General features: G+C 39.0%; 1 protein-coding gene across 7 annotated transcripts in view; it reads right to left on the bottom strand.

Annotated features, from left to right (window-relative positions):
- Positions 1–25,000, bottom strand: part of ptpn13 (protein tyrosine phosphatase non-receptor type 13) — a 151,295-nt gene that overhangs the window by 89,794 nt on the left and 36,501 nt on the right. For all 7 annotated transcript variants that reach the window (XM_061876554.1, XM_061876557.1, XM_061876556.1 and 4 more), the window contains exons 6-7: positions 23,774–23,861; positions 16,252–16,884 (exon numbers count right to left, since the gene is read on the bottom strand). In XM_061876554.1, coding sequence (XP_061732538.1) covers positions 16,252–16,884; positions 23,774–23,861 — 721 coding nt within the window. The remainder of the gene's footprint in view (positions 1–16,251; positions 16,885–23,773; positions 23,862–25,000) is intronic.

Below are 25,000 nucleotides of genomic sequence, written 5' to 3'. Positions count from 1 at the left end.
GGGGCAAAAAAGTATTTAGTCAGCCACCGATTGTGCATCATCCACACACGACGAGTTGAGTTTATATCAAAATGGATACATGGATGATACAGCAGAGGATTGGGAGAATGGCATGTGGTCAGATGAAACCAAAATAGAACTTTTTGGTATAAACTCAACTCCTCGTGTTTGGAGGAAGAATACTGAGTTGCATCCCAAGAACACCATACCTACTGTGAAGCATGGGGGTGGAAACATCTTGCTTTGGGGCTGTTTTTCTGCTAAGGGGACAGGACGATTGATCCGTGTTAAGGAAAGAATGAATGGGGCCATGTATCGTGAGATTTTGAGCCAAAAACTCCTTCCTTCAGTGAGAGCTTTGAATGGTTGACCAAATACTTATTTTCCACCATAACTTACAAATAAATTCTTTAAAATTCCTACAATGTGAATTCCTGGATATTTTTTTTCACATTCTGTCTCTCACTGTTGAAGTGTACCTATGTTGAAAATCACAGACCTCAGTCATTATTTTAAGTGGGAGAACCTGCACAATCAGTGGCTGACTAAATACTTTTTTGCCCCACTGTAAATGCACAGAGGAATTAGTTCCGGGAAGGATTAAAATGACCAAAATACGGTAAATATTATGCATATTACCTATTGTTATGAACTTGTCTGTTACTACATTGTATATATACTTGCACTGTAGTGTATATAAAACATTGATAGAGCGTTTTATGTTGTTTTAGAGGGCTTTGAAAGCTACAAAAGTGACTCCCATTAGCCGCATCTTAAAAGCGTTTTTTAAAAACCAAAACCATTTAAAATCCAAAAGAAGACATTTGTGTTATTGCCTCTCATAATGATTGTAAACAATAGGCAAACGTTCTGAAAATAAAGTGCAGTTTCCCTTTAAGTTATTATAAAAGTTAAATGCATGGTGTTTTTCCTATATTCTTCTGACATACTTAAAAGCTAATACTAAAGTTTACACTTAAGTATTGACGTAAAACATTGCCTGCAGGGATGTACTGTAGCGAGACACGGCACTGATGATAACCATTGTAAAACTCTCAACGGACAGTATTACCGTTTTAAATTAATTGATTTATTGATATCTACACTTTGATACTCACTTAAATGCTAACATGAAAACAAGAGTCATTAACTTATTTCGCAATGTAGAAATGACACACCCAAATGTAAACTTGTACAAACACATTGCTGTCTGAACAGCCAAGTTATTCAATTGTGCACATTGAACCTATAAGCTGTGTTCTCTTAAAACAGAGTGATCGATATATATTCAGAGGAATATAACTTTAACAGTGAGTTTATTTTTAAAGAAATCAAAAGATTTATGTGTGCGCATTAGTAGTATTTTTAAGCATATTCAACAATATCGTGATATTAACAAAGACCGATAATTTTACTCACAATAACCCTGGCATCATTTTCATATTGTTACATACCATATAACTGTATGATTAATTAAGTTTCATTTTCATTAATTCCTATGGGAACTTCTGCAAAATGGAAGTCAAACAGCAGCTTGAAACAGGTGGTGTTGGATTTTAGAAGTTCCATTATAATAATAAGTAAATAAAGCTAAAGGTTTTTTACACAGCCTATGTGTCTTTGTCACATTTGTATAAGAAACTAAAGTACAATTAAGCGAAAACAAAGCCAAGACTCTATTTTTTCTTGATGCAGACCTTGCGAGTCAGCAATCCAAAGTGCTAGATAATTAGGACACCTTGACTCAAATGCTAAATTCCAGCACCACTGTTCCGTATGGTTTTCCTAACTGGACCTGCCACTGTTCTGAGACACATGACCGACTGCCAAGTGCCGGAAAAGTCCAATAACGTTTGGAATTCCCTCATCCGCAACGCATGACTTCAATTACAGCCACCAGATTTGCTCAGGAAGGATCTGCTGATTAAAGCACCTTAGGTTGACAGAGGGGGAGAGGTACAGAGTAAAATGAAAGTGACCAGGTATAAACATGCTCATGCACACATACATGCATGCACACACATACAAACACACGCACACACATACAATCACACACAATAATGCTTAAGTCATATTGAGTGGAGAAGGATTTGCAAAGCCACACACATTCTAAAGAACGGTTACATGCACAGTGCATGTGGGTGAAACCTGAGAACACTGACCACTGCTGCGCCATCACTTTCCTGCAGGAAAGAATAAGAGGAGTCAGAAAAGGGGAAAAAGAAAAAGAGAAAAAAGAATGTCTCTGCCAAGCAACACATCCCCTGCAAAAGGTCTGCGCCCAATTAAGCTTAAATAGCAACAAACATTCAAAATGGAATGGGACATTTTCAGAGGACGGCTTTCACTGCAAATCCACACGTTTGTCATTTTAGTTTGATTTTGTAAAACAAAGACACAAAAAGCCATGTTTTCAAATTATCAGGAAACTTGAGGTTGCAAAATGATAGCAGCGATGCATTCTGCAAAAAAATGAAGGCCGCATGAGCAGGACACTTCAACTGAGGACAGCTTTTAATCAGCATTATGACATAATTGGCCTTCAAATGCAGTCTTCAAAGAATAGCGTTGGGCGGCGTGGCACAGAGGGTAGAGTGGTCGCCGAGAAACTCGAGGATTACTGGAACAAATCCAGCTTCTTCAGATGTGTCCTTGGCAAAACACTTCACCCCATTTTGCTCCCAGTGCCACCCACATAGGACTCCCTTAAAAAAGAGATTCTTAAACTCAATGAAATGTTTCTGGATAAAAAAAGGTAAAAAAAAAAAAATGTCCACTTAAACAATAGAGAACAATCATCCCCTGTATTTACTTATCATTAAAAGACACCGATTGTATTTAGGACAAGACCAAGAGCAGCAAAAACAAAAAGGTTGCAGAAAAGTGGAGACTGGAGTATATTACTGTGGTGTGCAGTAATGTATTTATAGGAGCATGAAGAACATGGGTGACCGGGTACTAGAAGTAGTACCTGCTTGGGAAAGCACACAATAAATAGCCAGCAGAGCAAGGTCAAGACAAGTCAATAATATGCAAAGGGTTCATCTTTGCCAAACTATGAGGGAATTGCAATGATTCCAGCACCACCCCATAAGTAATGCATGCCATAAGAGTGCCAAACAATAGTAAAATGTGAATTCGGTTCCTATTTTGTATTTTGCACAGTTCAAATGCACCAAAAACAACTGCACCGTGTTGGGGTGGGGGCTAAAAGTCAGATGCTACACACAATCAGGATACAGGAGCAAAGGCCTGACTACTCTTGTCTCATCATTTTATACCCTATTATGGAAAATGCACATTTTATTGATATTCCAACAATAAAATGTATCCAAAGATGTCTCTTTATGACCACCAAACCACAGTTCTCAGCTGTAGTTTTGAGAGAAGAGGCGCTGAAATGGTCGCTTCTGAAGTTCTGTGTTTTTATGACATCATAAAACAAAAATATCCTTTTTCATGGACATGACACTGCCTCTGACCCATCTTTAAGTAGACGAGCCCAACCGGTGTTTACAGGTAAGTTATTTAAAATAATCTATTTTTAAAAGGCTTCGTTATGCGTCCATAAAATAAAGCCTAGGGCTCTGTCAAGTATCTACTAATCAGTGGCAGCCATGGCAGCCTTAAAGGAGTCATATTGTATTTTTTTCTACATTTAAAACATTTCTTTTTGGTCTACATAGCATGTGATGTCCTTTGGTCAAAATGTTGCAGATTATATTTTACAGACCATCTTTAAGTTGCTTCCTGCCTCTCTCCTTAGAATGCGCCCTTTGGTGGGGTGTTCTTATTTACATGTCAACACTCTCGTCCATGCCAAGCCCCCTTCAACTGCATCTCCACCCCTGTCTGCCATGTTGTAATTTTTAGCGCTTCGATATAGAGTCTACTACTGACAAGTTAGTAGTTTTTATTAGAAAAGGCAACAGTGGATTATATCACAATGCATGTGCATGTGCATGTACAAGCCAGTGTGCGCCACAACATGAGGGTTGAGAAAAATAAGGAACTTATTAACTATAACTGAAAAAAAACTGAATAAAAATGGCGGACTTGCGCAGAGCTCTTTGGGTAAACCTCTACCATATATAAAAAAGTCCGCTCTGAACGCTGGTCATCTACTTGGGAGAATGGCCTTCTCGAGTGTCTCCTTCCAGCTGATTCTCAGTTGCGCATACCATCGGTAGCTTGTCTAGAATTCCATATATAAAAGTAATTCTTCGTAGTTATGTCGGTGCCATAGCTGGCACCTTCAGCTTACATACTGTCGACAAGCGTTGCTATGCTTGAACTGCCACGCGAAGTCGGTCGATTATTGGTCATGATAGCGATTGTTTCTTTAAGATAAATAATATCATCAGCTTTGTTTTCTCATCATTGTCCTTCACAGTCAATTTGTCGCATGGTTTCCATGGTTGGAGAACAAAGATATGTCCATATGTAGCTAATAGCTAAGGCTAGTGAAGAGACTCGATGTTTTGAGGCGGCTCTTCCAGCGTTCATTTGACATTTACTACGCTCCCTACTGGCGCAGAAGCTTGCAACTTAAAGGGGAACTGCACTTTTTCGTGTTGTTCTTGCCAGTTCCGGTTCCTAAATGGCAGTCAATGTGGACCAACTTGTTAGATTATATCCTCAGCCATTTACTTTCCAGGTGAGAGGCATGATTTATGATCTACAATAAACTTCCAAGGAGCAAGGGAGCGAGGAAGCCTGATATAAACATAGGCACACACGGTAGTGATCACGACACCGCTATAAATAGTTTGTCTGCATTACCACTTTTAATAACAATATCACTATTATTGTTATTATTCAAGTCACAAAATGTAAATGGAGTTGTTGGTGTTTTTGAATGGTTATTCATTGGGTTTTATGGGCAAAATAGAGGACCTCGCATTGGCTACACTGTAGGCAGACTTTTATTTACATTTATTTCCAAGTTACAATGAATCAAAAAAAAAAAAAACATCCACTGTTGTGTCTTTCATAATGATTGCAAAATTCCCCAAAAAATGTGCAGTTCCCCTATAAACTATGCTTGAAAATTAATCACAGACACAGGTCGCATCTGAAGCTACTCGTAGGTTTACCATTGTCTAAGTAGAGGTGTGGACTAGGGATGTAACTAAATAAACATTTCATATGACTGTTACCGTGACCAAAATTATCACAGTTATTATTATCGCAGTATTTTTGGATGTGCTCAAAAAGTAATTTTACACACTATTAAATATTTTTTAATAATTAAATAAATACATACTATTCAAAAACACACTATTTTGCAGGTTATGTTTTTCTCATGCTTCCCTTATAGTGTTTCAGTTGTAGTATTTTATCTGTTTTAATGGCTAATCTTTTATTGCTTTGAATATTGGTTAGTACTGTAGCTCCTTAAGATTTATCTAAATGAAAAGTATATAATAAATCAAATCTCTTACCATTTCTTGAAGGTGTTATGGGATCCTAATCTGTTCAGCGGCCCATGAAGGCACCGTACAAACACCTCCGTCTAGTGTAAAACAATCATGCTGTCCTAAAAGAACATAGCTTGTACAAACCCTGTTTCCATATGAGTTGGGAAATTGTGTTAAATGTAAATATAAACGGAATACAATGATTTGCAAATAATTTTCCACCCATATTCAGTTGAATATGCTACAAAGACAACATATTTTATTTTCAAACTGACAAACATTTTTTTTGTGCAAATAATCATTAACTTTAAAATTTGATGCCAGCAACACATGACAAAGTAGTTTGGAAAGGTGGCAATAAATACTGATAAAGTTGAGGAATGCTCATCCAACACATCCCACAGTTGTGCGGGCTAATTGGGAATAGGTCAGTGCCATGATTGGGTATAAAAACAGCTTCCCAAAAAATGCTCAGTCTTTCACAAGAAAGGATGGGGCGAGGTACACCCCTTTGTCCACAACTGCGTGAGCAAATAGTCGAACAGTTTAAGAACAACGTTTTTAAAAGTGCAATTGCAAGAAATTTAGGGATTTTAACACCTACTCAGTGGCCTAGTGGTTAGAGTGTCCGCCCTGAGATCGGTAGGTTAGGAGTTCAAAAAAATGGGACCCATTGCCTCCCTGCTTGGCACTCAGCATCAAGGGTTAGAATTGGGGGTTAAATTACCATAAATGATTCCCGGGCGCGGCACCGCTGCTGCCCACTGCTACCCTCACTTCCCAGGGGATTATCAAGGGGATGGGTCAAATGCAGAGGACAAATTTCACCACACCTAGTGTGTGTGTGTGATAATCATTGGTACTTAAACTTTGATCTACGGTCCATAATATCATCAAAAGGTTCAGAGAATCTGGAGAAATCACTCCACGTAAGCAGCATGACCGGAAACCAACATTGAATGACCGTGACCTGCGATCCCTCAGACGGCACTGTATCAAAAACCGACATCAATCTCTTAAGGATATCACCACATGGGCGCAGGAACACTTCAGAAAACCACTGTCACTAAAAACAGTTCGTCGCTACATCTGTAAGTGTAAGTTAAAGCTCTACTATGCAAGTGAAAGCCATTTATCAACAACATCCAGAAACGCTGCCGGCTTCTCTGGGCTCGAGATCATATAAGATGCACTGATCCAAAGTGGAAAAGTGTTCTGTGGTCTGACGAGTCCACATTTCAAAATTGTTTTTGTAAATATTTGAAATCGTGTCATCCGGACCAAAGGGAAAGCGAACCATCCAGACTGTAATCGATGCAAAGTTCAAAAGCCAGCATCTGTGATGGTATTGGGGTGCATTAGTGCCCAAGGCATGGGTAACTTACACATCTGTGAAGGCACCATTAATGCTGAAAGGTACATACAGGTTTTCAAACAACATATGCTGCCATCTAAGCGCCGTCTTTTTCATGGACGCCCCTGCATATTTCAGCAAGACAATGCCAAGCCACATTCAGCATGTGTTACAACAGCGTGGCTTCGTAAAAAAAGAAAGCGGGTACTTTCCTGGCCCGCCTGCAGTCCAGACCTTTCTCCCATCGAAAATGTGTGGCGCATTATAAAGCGTAAAATACGACAGCGAACGACTGAAGCTTTACATAAAACAAGAATGGGAAAGAATTCCACTTTCGAAGCTTCAACAATTAGTTTCCTCAGTTCCCAAACGTTTATTGAGTGTTGTTAAAAGAAAAGGTGATGTAGCACAGTGGTGAACATGCCCTTTCCCAACTACTTTGGCATGTGTTGCAGCCATGAAATTCTAAGTTAATTATTATTTGCAAAAAAAAATTAAGTTTTTGAGTTTGAACACCAAATATCTTGTCTTTGTAGTGCATTCAATTGAATATGGGTTGAAAAGGATTTGTAAATCATTGTATTCCGTTTATATTTACATCTAACACAATTTCCCAACTCATGTGGAAACAGGGTTTGTAGGTTCAATGTGTACAATTGAATAGCTCAGTTGTTCAGACAGCAATGTGCTTTATACAGTTTACTGTAGAACGGGGCATGTCGTTTCTTAATGGAGAACGACATTAATGTCTCTTGTTTTCATGTTAGCATTTAAGGTAGTGAGCTTGTGCCAGTCATTCTGTGGTAAGTTTGTTAAAGTGAAGTTTTCAATCAAGGTTTTCGGTCATTTTAATTAAAAACGGTAATACTAACCATTGGAAGTTCTACCGCGGTTATCATTAATACAGTTTATTATTACATCCCTAGTATAGACTAACGCAACTCATTAGCATTTAAGCTACAGACACACACAACAGTGTGTTCCCTGTTAGGCTGACTAAAATAACTTGTCTTTATTAGAATTAACTTTAGAGTTTGGGTAACATTTTTTAATAGACTATCGTGGGATCTCAGACTATTACTGAAGGCCAAAGTGGACTTTTTCAAGCTGACTGTTTGGTTTCCAAAAAAAAGATCTTTATCAGACTCCAGTATAAACCAGCACAAACCACAAGCCACAAAGTTTCTTAGAGGTAGACCGGATTCCGTAAATGAACAAAGAAATCGCTGCTACACGAGAAAACATGGACGCCACAGATTAGCATGTTAGTGGACTAGTGTCATGGCCGTTGTGTAGAGGAAGTAGGTTGATGATAGAAAACAAACGCAGGAGGAGGAAAAAAAGAATTGCAAAAAGGGAAGCGATCTTGCTGCGCACACGAATGACGTACTGTTTGAGTTTGGATTTGAGTTTACTTCGAACATGCAAGCAAACAACATGATACATCACACTTTCCAGTTTCTCTTTTCAACATGTTCGAAAAGGAGTAGGAAGAAGCAGAGCTTATTTAATCTGTAGCTCGATCAAAGTCAATGTTTAGACTGCAGTCGCATTTGGAAAGATCAAATACCAAACAGAGTCAAACTACTTTCTGATGTGGCCCAAATCTGACGCAAAAATATGGGCTTTAAAGCACATTTGGAGCTTTTAATCCAATCTATGTGACTTGAAGAAGAAAAATCAGATTTGGTGTCCAGAGCCTGTGACGCTAATTTAAAATTGTTGAAAAATAATAGTATATTATGGGACTTAAAAAAAAACTTCATGCAAAGAAGGAGGAGGGAGAAAACGGGATGTGTGACCCGTGGTAGATGAGAAGCCGCAGCCGAGGAAGAAAAAAAACTGCGTAGCTCTGTGGCTCAAGCGCACTTAAAATAGCTGCCAGAGAGCAGGGAGGTTGCAAATGTTTGGAGAGAGTTTGGGGAGCAGAAAGAAGGAAGAGGAGTAAGAAGGCCGTTTGTTTTATGAAAGAAAAAAAATCCCCCTTGCAGCTCCAAATGGGCAGCAGACCTTTTTGTCCAAATGTGACTCAGCCCAGCTGGTCTACAGAAGCCATACAAAGACCCTTAAGTCCTTGTGAAAGAAAAAAATAAAGCTCTTAGTTAATCTATTGTGTTGTTGGTGCGCACATTCTTGCGCTATACGATAGTGACCAGTCTGTTTACACACAGATAATATGCAGCGTTGATGTAAGAAACATCAAGAGCGAGGGTTGAGGACGTGCTACATGCGTGACGGAGCGCAGTAAACTAGAATTACACTGGTCTGTAATTACAACGGGCCACTTGGAAACCTCGGTGCAAGTGACTCACGCAAACTCCATCCCAATGCTGCATCTACCAACAATCATACTTAAATTCGGGCCGGCGCTCAGCCCGGAGCTCACATGGGAGTTAAAGATGGATCCTCGATCGTCCCTCTCTGGTGTAATTTTCACCTCCAGGGCCGGGTGCTGCCACGCAGTCTCTTTAGCCCAGGCTGCATTTTTATGGCCTGATAAACGTGATATACAACCCCGCTCTGACGTTACTATTTGTCTGGATCGTCTGTATTTTATTGAGGGCTCTTCGTCAGGACTGTGCTAAGAAGTGTACACAGAGAGGGCGGACTCATGCAACCGAAATAGTTCACCCATCTGTTAGATGCAATACGTCATATAAAAAAGGTAGCGTGCAAAAAATATAAGCTTATCTATAGTTTTGTTGTTTTAATGGCCATTTTTACTGTATTCATTTCAACATACTGTAGTAAAAAAGCAATAACATTACACACAATTAGGATTTATCGAGAAGTGACAATGGGCCAAGGACGAACCCATTCAATGTTGGCGCTAATAGAATAATTTACTGTATTGCTGAAATACACTCTGGATAGATTGTCGTTTCTTATTGTGTGGGCCATATTTTGATTTTCAGTGGTTAAAAGTATTAATGCGTCGATACTCACACACAAAAATAACATCAATAGCTGCTTTTATCTGTTGTGTTAGTTCGATCCCCGCTAGGGCTGGGCAATATATCAATATACTCGATATATCGCGGGTTTGTCTCTGTGCGATATTGAAAATGACTACATCGTGATATTCGAGTTTATGTTCTCACGCATTTGCTTTTAGCCACTGGTATTACATCCTTTTCCCACACTTTGTTGTCTCTCCTACTCACAGACAGCAAGCGCACCTTCTTACATACGTCACATACGTATATGCCCTCGCGGAGCAGTGAGGTAGCGGCATGGGTAACGTTAGCTGTGATGCAAGTGGTAATATGAGAGAAAGAAGGTGCGAATCTGGTAATTAATGAAAGAACAATTAAGTCCCAAGAAAAACAGCAGGGGGTCCATCGTCTGGCGGGGGTTTGGCTTCGAGTGGGAATATGTTGAACAGACAACCGTAATTTGTCAAATGTGGGGCAAAAGCGTTGCTACAAAAAGTAGCATTACTGCTAATATGTAGCATCATTTGAAAAGTCACCTGCTAGAGAATGAAGAGTGCTTACTCCGCATTTCAACATCTCCATTCGGTGCCACACCAACAAAATGCCGAAGCAACCATTTCCACATCAACACCATATGAAAAAAATAGTCAACAACATAAGGAGATAACGTCCGCAGTAACCTACCACATAGCGATTTGATTTCCTATTATGCAGCTAATTTTTTATTTGACAGTTATTGAAATGTCTTGTGTGACATCATGCACAAAAGTGCACTTTATTTTTTTAAACTTTTGTAGTGGCGTTCTGTACAAAAAGTGAACTATAATTTAGTGTTCTTTTGATATGTCATCTTAGTGACATCATGCACAAAAGTGCACTAATAGCTTGTCTTAAAACATCTCTGACAATCTTGCACTTTCTGTTTTGAAATTACATGAATGTTTGTGCTACTGCTTGATAACTGTTTAATAAATACAGTTTTAGTAAATTGACTTAGTTGTGATTTCCCTCTCTGCATGAAAGTTTAAAATGAGCATATATTAATGCAGTATGAACAAGAATGTTTTAATGTAGACACATAGAATCAACATACTGCTGTGATTATATGCATCAAGTGTTCATTCAAGGCTAAGGCAAAATATCGAGATATGAATCGTGTATGGCCTAAAAATATCGAGATATTAAAAAAAGGCCATCTCGCCCAACCCTAATCCCCGCTTCCGCATCCTAGTCCTGTCCTTGGGCAAGACACTTGACCCACCTGCTCCCAGTGCCACCCACAGTGGTTTAAATGTAACTTAGATATTGGGTTACACTATGTAAAGCGCTTTGAGCCACTAGAGAAAAGCGCTATATAAATGTAATTCACTTCACATCACATCAAATACCCCGTCAAATCAAATAGCTCACACACCAAAGAAAAGCGCCTTCGATCTTAAAACAAGGAAGAAACAACGTCTAAGTTGAAGAAAATGGCCATAATTTTGTTGACTACACATCGCTGTCTTCGTTATCGTCGACAACATATTTTCCCTTGATGAAATTAGGACGATAAAAAATTAAAACAAAAGCACACTGACTGGAACAATGACGAAAATAAATGACAATTTAATCAAACAAATTTAAACGAGACGAAAATGTTGACAAAAACGAAATGCAATCATATTTAATTTTGTCTTTAAGCGGGTGGGCTAAAATATCAAATCACAGTTGCGTGGTGCGAAAAGCAGGAAGAGTATCAAATCAGAAAGAGTGTCTTTGAGAAGCAAGAATCAATACAAGGTCTTCTACATTGGGAAGAAAGCGAAAAGAAGACATATGGAAGCACTTTACCTTTGTCGTGGGAGACAACAAAACAACTTGTAAACCAAGTGCCTCAAATTTCTTCGGCAAAAATGCAACCAAGTTGAAGCACCAAATGCAGACTAACCATCGGGACATCTTCACAACAGTAAGTAGGTCGAAGCTAATATTTCCAATGACGCTCTGCGCATAATTTCATTTAACAATCCGTCCGCTCAGAGCAAGTGGATACGCCGTGCCCCTAGCACTACTAACGTTAGCGACAGTGCTAGCACAGTTGTTTAATGTTTGCATGTTGTCTAATTGATGGGTGCAGTAGGCCGTATTATGTCATTGTGTTTATGTGTATGAGTGGGCATGTGTACGTGTCAATAATGAAATTGTGATATTTAAGACATTTCATATTGCTCCAAATTTTTTTCTGTGCAACTAAAAATGTTCTCTGCTACTAATTGTTTTCAATTATTAGCACCAGCGCTACTAGTGAAAAAGCTAGACATACGGCTCTGTTAATCATCGTTTCTTTATTAACTAATTAACCCGACTTTCATGACTTTGCTTCTACACTTGAAATGAGACTAATTTTACAAATGTTTTATTCATTTTTTTAAGAATCGATCATGACAACCATTCTGGCAGTTAATTATGTCGCACGTTCACACCATGTTTTGAACTTGTTGAAGAAAATACATTTTGGTCTTGCATTCAGCCATGTAAATAAGCTATTTAGACACCAGCACGACTCACAATGCATTGCGTTTCCACGTCACACTTTCGAACCCTAAACAAGTCAGTGTGATCCCCCCTCACATCCTTCCCCCAAAGTAGTTACATAAGATCACTATGACTTTGCAACAACAACAAACCTAATGGTGGGACACAGCTCACCACTAAGTACAGTGACAATATCTTCTGTGGCGCAATCCTTCTCAAATATATCCTGACAAGATCAGGCTTGAAGGTGTAATTTTATTAACCCACAAAATGATTTCACTCAATGGAAAGACATTTTTGTCTTTTTCTGCCTTTGTGTGCAATGTGCACGCACGTGTGAGACGTGCAAAAGTCAGCTTGTTCAAGCAAGTATCAGTTAGGTTAAAAAAAGTACAACAAAATACGCATTTTGATTCAATCTTGACTTACAGCATGTATGAAGTACACTTGGAACGTAAGATTGACAGTATATGTCAGATTGACAGTATATGTCAGTTATAAATTTTACAAGGATTTTTTCCAGTCTCTACACCTGCCCTATAGTCAAACCTGGAGATTTGAATCACATCTTTCAAGCACATTTTTTCTGCTTACTAAAATGTAGAAAACCAACTATTTCCACTGCTAAAATCTGACTGGCTAAAATTTAACTCAGAACAAATCTACTGCTTACCATAAGATTGATTATCTCAAAAAGGCAGTGACACTCCTTGTATTTCAACAAGCATTTTTTTTTTTTACAGTAAACTACCTTAAGGGGAAATACTAAATTAGAAATAGGGATGTATCAATTATAGCATTTCCTGTTATAGTTAAAGGGGAACTGCACCTGTTTTGGAATTTTGCCTATCGTTTACAATCATTGTGAGGGATAAGATCACAAACGTTTAGTTTTTTTTAAAGATGATGATAAAACGCTTGAAAGATGTTGTAGCCTTCAAAGCCCTTCAGCAACATTTGATATACACACTGCAAGTTTATATATAATGTAGGGACTGACAGTCGCTAGAGCAGGGGTCGGGAACCTTTTTGGCTGAGAGAGCCATGAAAGCCAAAGACTTTAAAATGTATTTCCGTGAGAGCCATATAATATTTTTTAACACTGAATACAATTAAATACATACATTTTTAATCAATAACATTTTTAGAGTACAATAAGTCTCTTATTATTTTAAATAACATTGTTATTCTGCAGCTAACCAATAATAAATAAAATACTTCTTACCAAAAATGCGACTTCTTGAACAGGTGCGGTACAAAATGGATGGATGGATTAAAATGCATGAGAATGTTTTATATTTTGAACGTTATTTTTAACACTGGGATTACCAGCAGAATTATTCATGACTTATCGTGTTAAGCAATGTCAGCTACGATTTATCTGAGAGCCAGATGCAGTCATCAAAAGAGCCCCATCTGGCTTTAGAGCCATAGGTTCCCTACCCCTGCGCTAGAGTGTTCGCTCTTACAATAACAATGTTGCTACAGCTTGGTTATCATACGGGTCACGGAACATACATTAAATATTGTTGACGGTTTTTGAATACATTTTTAAAGTGATTTAGAGGCAGAATTGATTCCTCCCATTAGCTGTATTGCTAGCCACCGAGAAAGAGTCGATTTTTATGTTAGAAACCGAAAAAAATAAAAACTTTTGTCTTCTTATTGGTCATAATAATTGTGATCGATAGGCAAAATTACAAAAAAAGTGCAGTTCTCCTTTAAAGCGACAAAAATTATTACGGTTATTATTATTGTGGTATTGTTGAATGTGCTCAAAAAGTACTTAAACACACACTGAAATCTTTAGATGTTTTTAAAATATCTTAAATAAATAGACTCACTCTTAGAAAGCCCACTATTTTGCATGTTTTGCATTTCTTATGCTTTACTAATAAGAGTGTTCTGGCAGGCGTTCAGCAGCCCTTGAACGCACCGTAAAAACACTTCCATATCATACCCTATCAGAGTATATAATGATCACCCTGTTCTGAGAGCACAGCGGTTAGGTTAAATAAGTACAATTGAATAGCTTAGTTGCTCAGACAGCAATGTGTTGATATAGGTTAAGATTGCGGCGTATCACTCCTTAAAGGGGAACTGCACTTTTTGGGGGGGTTTTGCCTATCGTTCACAATCATTATGAGAGGCAAGAAGCTGTCTTTTGTTTTAAATAGATTCTTACTCAAACAAACGTAAATAAAAATGAGCTTAAAATAGAGTCAATGGGAGGTCCAGTCCAATCCACCCATAAAGCCATGTAAATGGGCATCCAAAAACCGACAACAATATTCCATTTACATTTTGTGTTTTGAATATTAACCAAGTATTAGTGGTATTATTTTTATAAGCGCTAATACAGAAGAACTATTCATAGCGACACCGTGATCAAAGAGCTAAATAATGTCATTTCTTGTATTCATCCATCCATTTTTCTACAACTTGTCCCTTCCGGAGTCATGGGGGGGAAGCAGGGTACACACTGGACATGTTGCTACCTCATCGCAAGGCCAACACAGACAGACAGACAGACAAACATTCATACTCACATTCACAAACTAGGGCCAATTTAGTGTGTAACCTAACACAAGTCAGTCCGTGAGTTTATCAAAATGAGGCAATCAAACCCGGTTTTCAAATTTTTTTAAATAATCAACGGTAATACGAACTAGTAACCATCAAGCGTTTTACCGCGGTTATCAACAATATAGTTTATCGTTACATCCCTAATAAGAAACAAATGATAGACTACTATGGATATGATTTGCATAGCAGTATATATGTAGGTGTATTATCCGCTACGAATAAGTCACTAAATATGTCACACATTACTATCTAAACAGCTAGCAATACAAGTGACTAATAAGAATCATGGTCTGGGGCTGCGAGAGTACTGTCGCACAGGGGGCACTGCAGTGCTATTTGGACTTTGTGGGGTGTGTTGCCAGGGATGTAATGTATAGTACTTTCTGAACTGTACACTTCCTACTCAAAGTCATATTTTAGGTTGTCCTTTGAAAATATACAATACAATAGTTGAAGAAATGTGAGGGATGTACTCACTTTTGTGAGATACTGTATATTTACGAGGGCTGTGAATCTTTGGGTGTCCCACGATTCGATTCAATATCGATTCTTGGGGTCACGATTCGATAATATATCGATTTTTTCGATTCGATTTGATTCTCCATTCAAAAACGATATTTTTCCGAATCAAAACGATTCTGTATTCATTCAATACATAGGATTTCAGCAGGATCAACCCCGTCTGCTGACATGCCAGCAGAGTAGTAGATTTAAAAAAAAAAAAAAGCTTTTATAATTGTAAAGGACAATGTTTTATCAACTCATTGCAATAATGTACATTTGTTTTAACTATTAAACGAACCAAAAATATGACTTATTTTATCTTTGTGAAAACATTGGACACAGTGTGTTGTCAAACTTATGAGATGCGATGCAAGTGTAAGCCACTGTGACACTATCGTTCTTTTTTATTATTTTTATAAATGTCTAATGATAATGTCAGTGATGGATTTTTAATCACTGCTATGCTGAAATTATAATTAATATTGATACTGTTGTTGATAATATTCATTTTTGTTTCATTACATTTGGTTTGTTCTGTGTCGTGTTTGTTTCTCCTCCTTTGTTTATTGCAGTTCTGAGTGTTGCCGGGTCAGGTTTGGTTTTGGAATTGGATTGCATTGTTTTGGTATTGCTGTGTAGTGGTTTGTTGGATTGATTAAAAAAAATAAAAATTGTTTTTTTTTTTAAATTAAAAAAAAAAAAATCTATCTTTAAAAAATGAGAATCGATTCTGAATCGCACAACGTAAACGATTCGATTTGTATTCGAATCGATTTTTCCCCACACCCCTAATAGTTACCCTAAAAAACAGCATTCCATTTAGATAAGACAACTAGTTATGTGGTATGTGATTTCTCACTTGTTTGCTGTCCAATATTGCAGTTTATTGTGGCAAAACTAAACAAAGCATACACGATTAATTGGTTTCACTCACCGTCCACTGCTTGCTGCAGATTCTGCAGTTTTCTCTGCCGGTCCTTGATCCGGTCGTAGGCTCCGGGGAGGCCCGATCCCACGGACAGACTTGAGTGGTAAAGGGCATTCCTGCTTTTCATTCCGCCAAGATCAAAGTATCGAGAGACCTTGTCCCTTGAAGCGCCAAAAGGCGTTTTGATCCTGCCAATGGTTTGTGTGCTTAGCGCGCTTATGCCTCTGCGTGCGTCTTCCAAAGCACCAAAGCGAAGAGCCTCTGGGTCCATACAGGCATAGTCCACAGAGGAGGCCCAGGAATTCCTGTTCTGAGCTGGCCTGAGGTCTGCAATGTGGAAGGGTAAAGATCTCTGATCTAGTTCTACTGGTCGGCCTTTTTGCTTGGGATGAAATGGGTGCAGGTGGGGGTATGAGTGCTGGTGTTGCTGTGCGACAGGTTTGTGGCTTAGTTCACCGTGGTATTCCGAGTCAAGGTGATAGTCTAAGTGGGAATACTGCAGGTTGACCTCATCATCCACCCTCATTATTTCGCGCGTTGACAGGGAGCCCATGGATTGACTGAGGCCTCGTTTGAGAGAAGACTGATCTTGAGTCCTGGCACGGTAGCGATCCAGCACCCGAGGAGCAGCGCTCCTCCCTATGGGAAGGAAACAATGCATCAAGATAAATCCTGACAAAGCATCCTTTGTTACATCTCAAGAGATATCATGTCGGATGATAAAAGTTAAATTCCTGTTTAAGTTGTACATCTTAGAGAGTTTAAACACAATTTGGGGAAAATATAAGATCAAAATTCCGCAAAAAAAAAACAAAACATGGATTTGTATTTAAGAAAATAGAATAAGTTTGATAATGACTGCAGGACAAGGAATGAAATGTGTTCCTCCAAAGACATGCACCTGAAGATGGGTTGATTTGCAACACTAAATTGGCCCTGGTCTATCTATCTGTGTTGGCCCTGCGATGTGGTAGCTACTTGTCCAAGGTGTTCCACCCGAGTGCAGCTGGCAAGTGTCCTGGCTGCAACGTTAGCAAATGATAATAAAGGTCCAGCCATAGTCCCAAAATGGGCCAAGTACAAGTAAATACTAAATGGGTGACATTTAAACCACTGTTCGAGTCTTTGTAAACTGTGAGGGTTCACACAATGCAATGACAGATAATAAACATGCAGGCTAACATTTGCTAGCTTCAGACACATCATTTTGCTCTGCAGGCCTGTTTTCCATCCATCCATCTTTCTATCGCTTGGCCCTCTCGAGGTCGCAGGGGTGCTGTAACTTATCCCAGCTGCAATTGGGCGGAAGGCTGTGTACACCCTGGACAAGTCACTACCTCAGGGGCAACACAGATAGAAAGACAACATTCACACTCACAATCATACACTAGGGACCATTTAGTTTTGCCAATCAACCTATCCCCAGGTGCATGTATTTCTTTAAGCCCTTAGTTTACTCTGATTTAAATGTCTCCAAATAACAACAATAACTGCAATTATGTTGTATATTGGGCTACGACAATACTGTATATATGTTTGTTTGATTAGATTTTTTATAAACCGTTTCCATATGAGTTGGGAAATTGTGTTAGATGTAATTATAAACAGAATACAATGATTTGCAAATCATTTTCAACCCGTATTCAGTTGAATATGCTACAAAGACAACATATTTGATGTTCAAACTGATAAACATTTTTTTTTTTGCAAATAATCATTAACTTTAGAATTTGATGCCAGCAACACGTAACAAAGACGTTGGGAAAGGTGGCAATACATACTGATAAAGTTGAGGAATGCTCATCAAACACTTATTTGGAACATCCCACAGGTGTGCAGGCTAATTGGGAACAGGTGGGTGCCATGATTGGGTATAAAAACAGCTTCCCAAAAAATGCTCAGTATTTTACAAGAAAGGATGAGGCGAGGTACACCGCTTTGTCCACAACTGTGTGAGCAAATAGTCAAACAGTTTAAGAACAACGTTTCTCAAAGTGCAATTGCAAGAAATTTAGGGATTTCAACATCTACGGTCCATAATATCATCAGAAGGTTCAGGGAATCACTCCACGTAAGCGGCATGGCCGGAAACCAACATTGAATGACCGTGACCTTCGATCCCTCAGACGGCACTGTATCAAAAACCGACATCAATCTCTATAGGATATCACCACATGGGCTCAGGAACACTTTAAAAAAACACTGTCACTAAATAAAGTTGGTCGCTACATCTGTAAGTGCAAGTTAAAGCTCTACTATGCAAAGCAAAAGCCATTTATCAACAACATCCAGAAACGCCGCCAGCTTCTCTGGGCCTCAGATCATCTAAGATGGACTGATGCAAAGTGGAAAAGTGTTCTGTCTGACGAGTCTACATTTCAAATTGTTTTTGGAAATATTCGACATTGTGTCATCCGGACCAAAGGGGAAGCGAACCATTCAGACTGTTATCGACGCGAGGTTCAAAAGCCAGCATTTGTGATGGTATGGGGGTGCATTAGTGCCCAAGGCATGGGTAATTTACACATCTGTGAAGGCACCATTAATGCTGAAAGGCACATACAGGTTTTGGAACAATATATGCTGCCATCCAAGCGCCGTCTTTTTCGTGGACGCCCCTGCTTATTTCAGCAAGACAATGCCAAGCCACATTCAGAATGTGTTACAACAGCGTGGCTTCGTTAAAAAAAAAAAAAAGAGTGCGGTCAATTTCCTGGCCCGCCTGCAGTCCAGACATGTCTCCCATCGAAAATGTGTGGCGCATTACGAAGCGTAAAAGACGACAGCAGAGACCCCGGAGTGTTGGAAAGACTGAAGCTCCACATAAAACAAGAATGGGAAAGAATTCCACTTTCAAAGCTTCAACAATTAGTTCCCTCAGTTCCCAAATGTTTATTGAGTGTTGTTAAAAGAAAAGGTGATTTAACACAGTGGTGAACATGCCCTTTCCCAACTACTTTGGCACATGTTGCAGCCATGAAATTCTAAGTTAAATATTATTTGCAAAAAAAAAAAGTTTATGAGTTTGGACATCAAATATCTTGTCTTTGTAGTGAATTCAACTGAATATGGGTTGAATAGGATTTGCAAATCATTGTATTTCGTTCATATTTACATCTAACACAATTTCCCAACTCATATGGAAACGGGGTTTGTAATATATGGGGACGGATTAACCCGGGAACAGACTATTTCTTATATCTGTTGGGCCGCAACGATTCGATTAAGAAAACGCTTTGTTTTCATATTTTGTTGCTTAAGTGATTTATAGAAAAAGTTTAATGATTACAAATTGATCAAATCTGACATTGTTTCCGCAAAACTGTTCCAATAGAGCGGTGCACCTATTGGTGATGTTAATTGCGCTGCGGTTGGCCTGTGTGTGTGTGTGTGTGTGTGTGTGTGTGCGGCTGGGACAACAGGGTGCCGAGAGAGATGGCTCAAAGAAAAATAAGCTGGAAAGAAAGCAATGGGCCAATATTATGTTTGACTTGCATGCGAGGACATGTTAGCATCTACAGGTTGTCAGTTAATGCCAACGAGTTGTTTATCACATAAATCAAACACTACTCCTCTAATTAATACATTTTCAAATATGGAAGTGTTAAATTGTTAACTACATTGTTACTCAACTTATCATACTTTATCAGAGAGTCATTTTGTATAGTTCAGTTCTATATTGTCTATATTAACTGGTTTTAGGCTCCACAGTACTCTCTATTCATAACTTATTTTTTAAATACAAAACCCAAAACCAGTGAAGTTGGCACGTTGCGCAAATGGTAAATAAAAAGAGAATACAATGATTTGCAAATCCTTTTTAACCTCCATTCAATTGAATACACTGAAAAGACAAGACATGTAACGTTGGAACTTGTAAACATTATTTTTGGCAAATATTAGCTCATTTGGAATTTAATGCCTGCAACATAGTTCAAAAAAGCTGGCACAAGTGGCAAAAAAGACTGAGACAATGGAGGAATGCTCATCAAACACTTATTTGGAAAATCCCACCGGTGAACAGGCTAATTGGGAACAGTTGGATGCCATGATTGAGCACCCAGGGACGGCGTGGCGCAGTGGGAGAGTGGCCGTGCGCAACCCGAGGGGCCCTGGTTCAAATCCCACCTAGTACCAACCTCGTCACGTCCGTTGTGTCCTGAGCAAGACACTTCACCCTTGCTCCTGATGGGTGCTGGTTGGCGCCTTGCATGGCAGCTCCCTCCATCAGTGTGTGAATGTGTGTGTGAATGGGTAAATGTGGAAATAGTGTCAAAGCGCTTTGAGTACCTTGAAGGTAGAAAAGCGCTATACAAGTACAACCCATTTATTTATTTATTTATTTATCATTTTATGGAAGCTGCTTTTATACCCAGTCATTCACAAACAAGGAATGGGCGAGGGTCACCACTTTGTGAACAAATGTGTGGGCAAATTGTCAAAAACTTTAAGAACAACATTTCTCAACCAGCTATTGAAAGGAATTTAGGGATTTCACCATCTACACTCCGTAATATAATCAAAATGCTCAGAGAATCTAGAGAAAGGCCAAAAACCAACATTAAATGGCCATGACCTTGGATCCCTCAGGCGGTACTGCATCAAAAAGTAACATCAGTGTGTAAAGGATATCACCACATGGGCTCAGGAACACTTCAGAAAACCACTGTCTGTAACTACAGTCGATCGCTACATTTGTAAGTGCAAGTTAAATCTCTACAATACAAAGCGAAAGCCATGAATACCACCCAGAAACGGCGCCGGCTTCGCTGGGCCGACCTCATCCAAGTTGGATTGATGCAAAGTGGAAAAGTGTTCTGTGGTCTGACGAGTCCACATTTTGAATTGTTATTGGAAACTGTGGATGTCGTGTTCTCCAGACCAAAGAGGAAAAGAACCGACCTGACTGTTATAGGTGTTAAGTTTAAAAGCCAGAATCTGTGATGGTATGGGGCTGTATTAGTACCCAAGGCATGGGTAACTTACACATCTGTGAAGGCACCATTAATGCTGAAAGGTACAGACAATCATTGGTAGAAAACAAAAAACAAAATAGAGGTTTTGGAGCATCATATGTTGCCATCCTATCAGGTGTTTTTCATAGACGCCCCTGCTTATTTCAGCAAAACAAATGCCAAGCCACATTCTGCACGTGTTACAACAGTGTGGCTTTGTAGTAAAAGAGTGTGGGTACTAGACTGGCCTGCCTATAGTCCAGACATGTCTCCCACTGAAAATGTGTGGCGCATTATGAAGCGTCAAATATCACAACAGAGTCTGTTGAACAACTTAAGAGAATAGAATAGAATAGAAAGTACTTTATTGATCCCTGGGGGAAATTCAACACCCCAGTTCGCTCACAATAAACAATAATAATAATAATATATGACATTTATTATATATATAATATATGAAAAGTATAAATATATTCTACATTTAAGTGCAGTCAAGGAACATATGCATTATACAGTCTGATGGCTGTCGGTATGAAGGACCTCCTGTGTCGTTCCGTGTTACATTTTGGGAGTCTGAGCCTTCCACTAAACGTGCTTATTCTCTCCGCAAGGTCCGAGTGTAGTGGGTGGGAGGTGTTGTCCATAATGGCTAGGAGTTTTGCTAGACTTCTCCTCTCTGACACCACCGCCAGAGAGTCCAGCTCCACTCCCACCACGTTATTGGCTTTCTCTACCAACTTGTCCAGTCTGTTTGCTTCCCTCACTCTCAGCACGCTGCCGCAGCAAGCCACGGCGTGCAAGAAAGCGCTCGCCACCACGGACTCGTAGAACATCTTAAACATCTTTCTACAGACGTTGAAGGATCCTAGCCTCCTGAGGAAGTAGAGGCGGCTCTGTCCCTTCTTGTAGAGGGCCTCGCCGTGTTTTGACTCCTCCTCCTTCCCAGGTCCACAACCAGCTCCTTGGTCTTCGTCACATTGAGCTGGAGGTGGTTCTTTCCACATCATGTGACAAAGTCCTCCACCAGTCCCCTGTATTCCTCATCACCATCCTCAATACACCCCACTATTGCAGAGTCATCAGAAAACTTCTGAAGGCTTCTAAGCTGTACATCAAGGAAGAATGGAAAATAGTTTCACCTGAAAATTTTCAAAAATTGCTCTCCTCAGTTCCCAAAAGTTTAATGAGTGTTGTTAAAAGGAAAGGCCATGTAACACAGCGGTAAAAATGCCCCTTTGCCAACTTTTTTGCCATTTGTTGCTGCGATTTAATTCTAAGTTAATGACTATTTCCCAAAAAATAATTAAGTTTCTCAGTCCAAACATTAAATATCTTGTCTTTGCAGTCTATTCAATTGAACATAAGTTGAAAAGGATTTGCAAATCATTGTATTCTGTTTTTATTTACCATTTACACAACGTGCCGACTTCACAAGTTTTGGGTTTTGAATAAGTAATATATAGTGAGGGTTAAAGTAAAATTTCAAAGTCATGTGCATTTTATAAAGAAGAAAGAATAAAGGTTATCAGAAAAATCTTCAAAAGAGGCATTGGGGCTAGGGAGTGTTTTATTCAAATAGTTTAATAATCAAATAAATTAATCGATAGCTTCAGCCCTAACAATCTCTTATGGAAAAATAGTTGTAAAATCCCAACAGATTTATGACCATAAAGGTTTCTACCTGATCCAAACAACTAGCGACCTTTTGTTGTAAAAAGCGCCTGCTTACATTCACGCATTTGTCAGATTACTGATCATATGAACATAAATTTTAAATCAAAAGATAATACAAGCTACTTGTATTTTTGTTGCTGTTTTTTTTCACCACGAGGAAATTAAATTAGTACTTGTGATGAAAATAGGAATGAAAGATCAAATGTCTAGAGAGTCATTCTAGGAACAAGTGACACTTTTAGAGGTAAAGCATTTCCAGATAATGTTGATGTGATCTGAATAGAACACTTAGAAACAGAAACTGTGATTAATTTCATTAGGCAGCCATTCAAATTTAGGTAGAGCCAGAGAGATCCACCCTGAGGAGATAGACATATAAAGACATAATGAGCTGCTCGCAGCTCAATCACAAAAACAAAACAGACCAGCAGCTTTCAGGGTTCCCAAATATGCATCTCTAATCAATGCCATGCCCCGCTTACATAATCGGTACGACTAGGCCATGTTTGAGCACTCCTCTCCCTTCCGTGAGGCTGGAAACATGCGCGAGTGTTCTCAGAAAACCACTGAGAGGATTTGGTCATAGTTTCCATAATCAGAGCCGATTCGGGCTTGCAGAGAGCAAGCTTTCCTCACGGACTTTCACAGATTTCTCATGCCCGGAAAAAGAAAGGGCATGCAATTGAAGACTGAAAACCAGAAGTGAAAAAAGTAAATCTAATCAAATTAAATGACAGTAATCCTCTGTTTCCAATTACACTGCGTACAAACCCTATTAGACAAGTGCTAACAAGATTTTTAGCGATCTGTCCTGGTTATACTTGGACCACTATGAACTGTGGTTTGTTGTGACTAATGTGAATCAGTGTGTCGTGTGTTGTTTTCCACTTTCACTTTACCTGAAGGCAAACCTTTCCCTTTCAGTCTCTCCCGAATTTCTTTACTTCGCTCAGGAAGAGACTCCCTGTCAGTAAGCAGGCCGTCCAGCTGAGGCAGAAGGAAAGAAAAAACTCAATAATCCATTCAAAAGTAGGACACAAGTCAGCACTGCCACTCGCATCAACATTGCGGGTGAAAACATACTGTATATAGTGTGGGAATATTTCCTCCTGTTCTTGTTTAAATATGAATACCTTGCTCATTTTGCAAAGGATATCTGTTTTTATGACTACATCTGTGATATGGGAGCTTTAAAAGCGAAGGAATGTCGGCCATCTGGAAGGTGATTGAATGTTATCTTGAATAATTTTATATTGTACCTTGCAAGCTAGCTAATAAGTGTCAGACGTAGTTGTGTGAAATATTCATTTAACTCTCATTTTAACCAAAGCTGTTGCCCGTGTGGATTAATGAAAAGCAGCTAACAGGTAATTGAATTTCTGAGGCTATCATTTGTAAAAAGGCTCACCATTTAAGTGACCAGGGGCCGTATTTATCAAGCGTCTTAGAGTGCCATTTTACACTTAAGTCCAGAGAAGTTGCGAAATTCAGTCCTACTCTCAAACTTAAGAATAAAAGCTATTTATCAACTTTCTTGAGTCTAAGAATCACTCCTACTCTCCACGATATTTAAGAGACCTTCAGAGGTGTCCTAAGTGGTTAGGAGTTGCCAGGGATGGCACTGAGGCGAGAGAGACGTGCGCAAACGTTCAGGGAGCGGAAGGATGTCCTGGCTTTGTTTGATGACGAGCAGCTGATCAACCGGTATCGTTTAGACAGAGCGGGTATTATTTTTGTCACAGATATAATAAGGGGCGTCATCTCATCAGCAACATTCATTAATTAGCTGCCTAATTAATGAATTGGAAAGAAAAGGAAACATTTATTTTTGATTCATTGCCACTATTTTTTGTTTGTTTTATATCATTTTGTAGTTTATTGTCAAAATATGCACTCCCATTGTCCACTTAAATATTTCTAAGATATTTCTTTATTCTTAGACAAGGGATTCCCTTCCGTGATTGGTCATCTCTATGGACACAGAAATGACGTCACCTAAAATTCCGTTTACGGCACATAGTAATGTCGTAATTCAGCTCTGAGTGTTAAGATTCAGTCCTACACTTCGCTGAAAGTGTGAGTAAGACGCTTGATAACTAACTTTTAAGAGCAGCTTTCAGAGAAGA

This window comes from Nerophis ophidion, linkage group LG17 (genome assembly GCF_033978795.1).
Source record: "Nerophis ophidion isolate RoL-2023_Sa linkage group LG17, RoL_Noph_v1.0, whole genome shotgun sequence".
Lineage (NCBI taxonomy): Eukaryota > Metazoa > Chordata > Actinopteri > Syngnathiformes > Syngnathidae > Nerophis > Nerophis ophidion.
The sequence above is the reverse complement of the archived record's forward strand: the minus strand, read 5'-3'. Positions and strand labels throughout refer to the sequence as shown.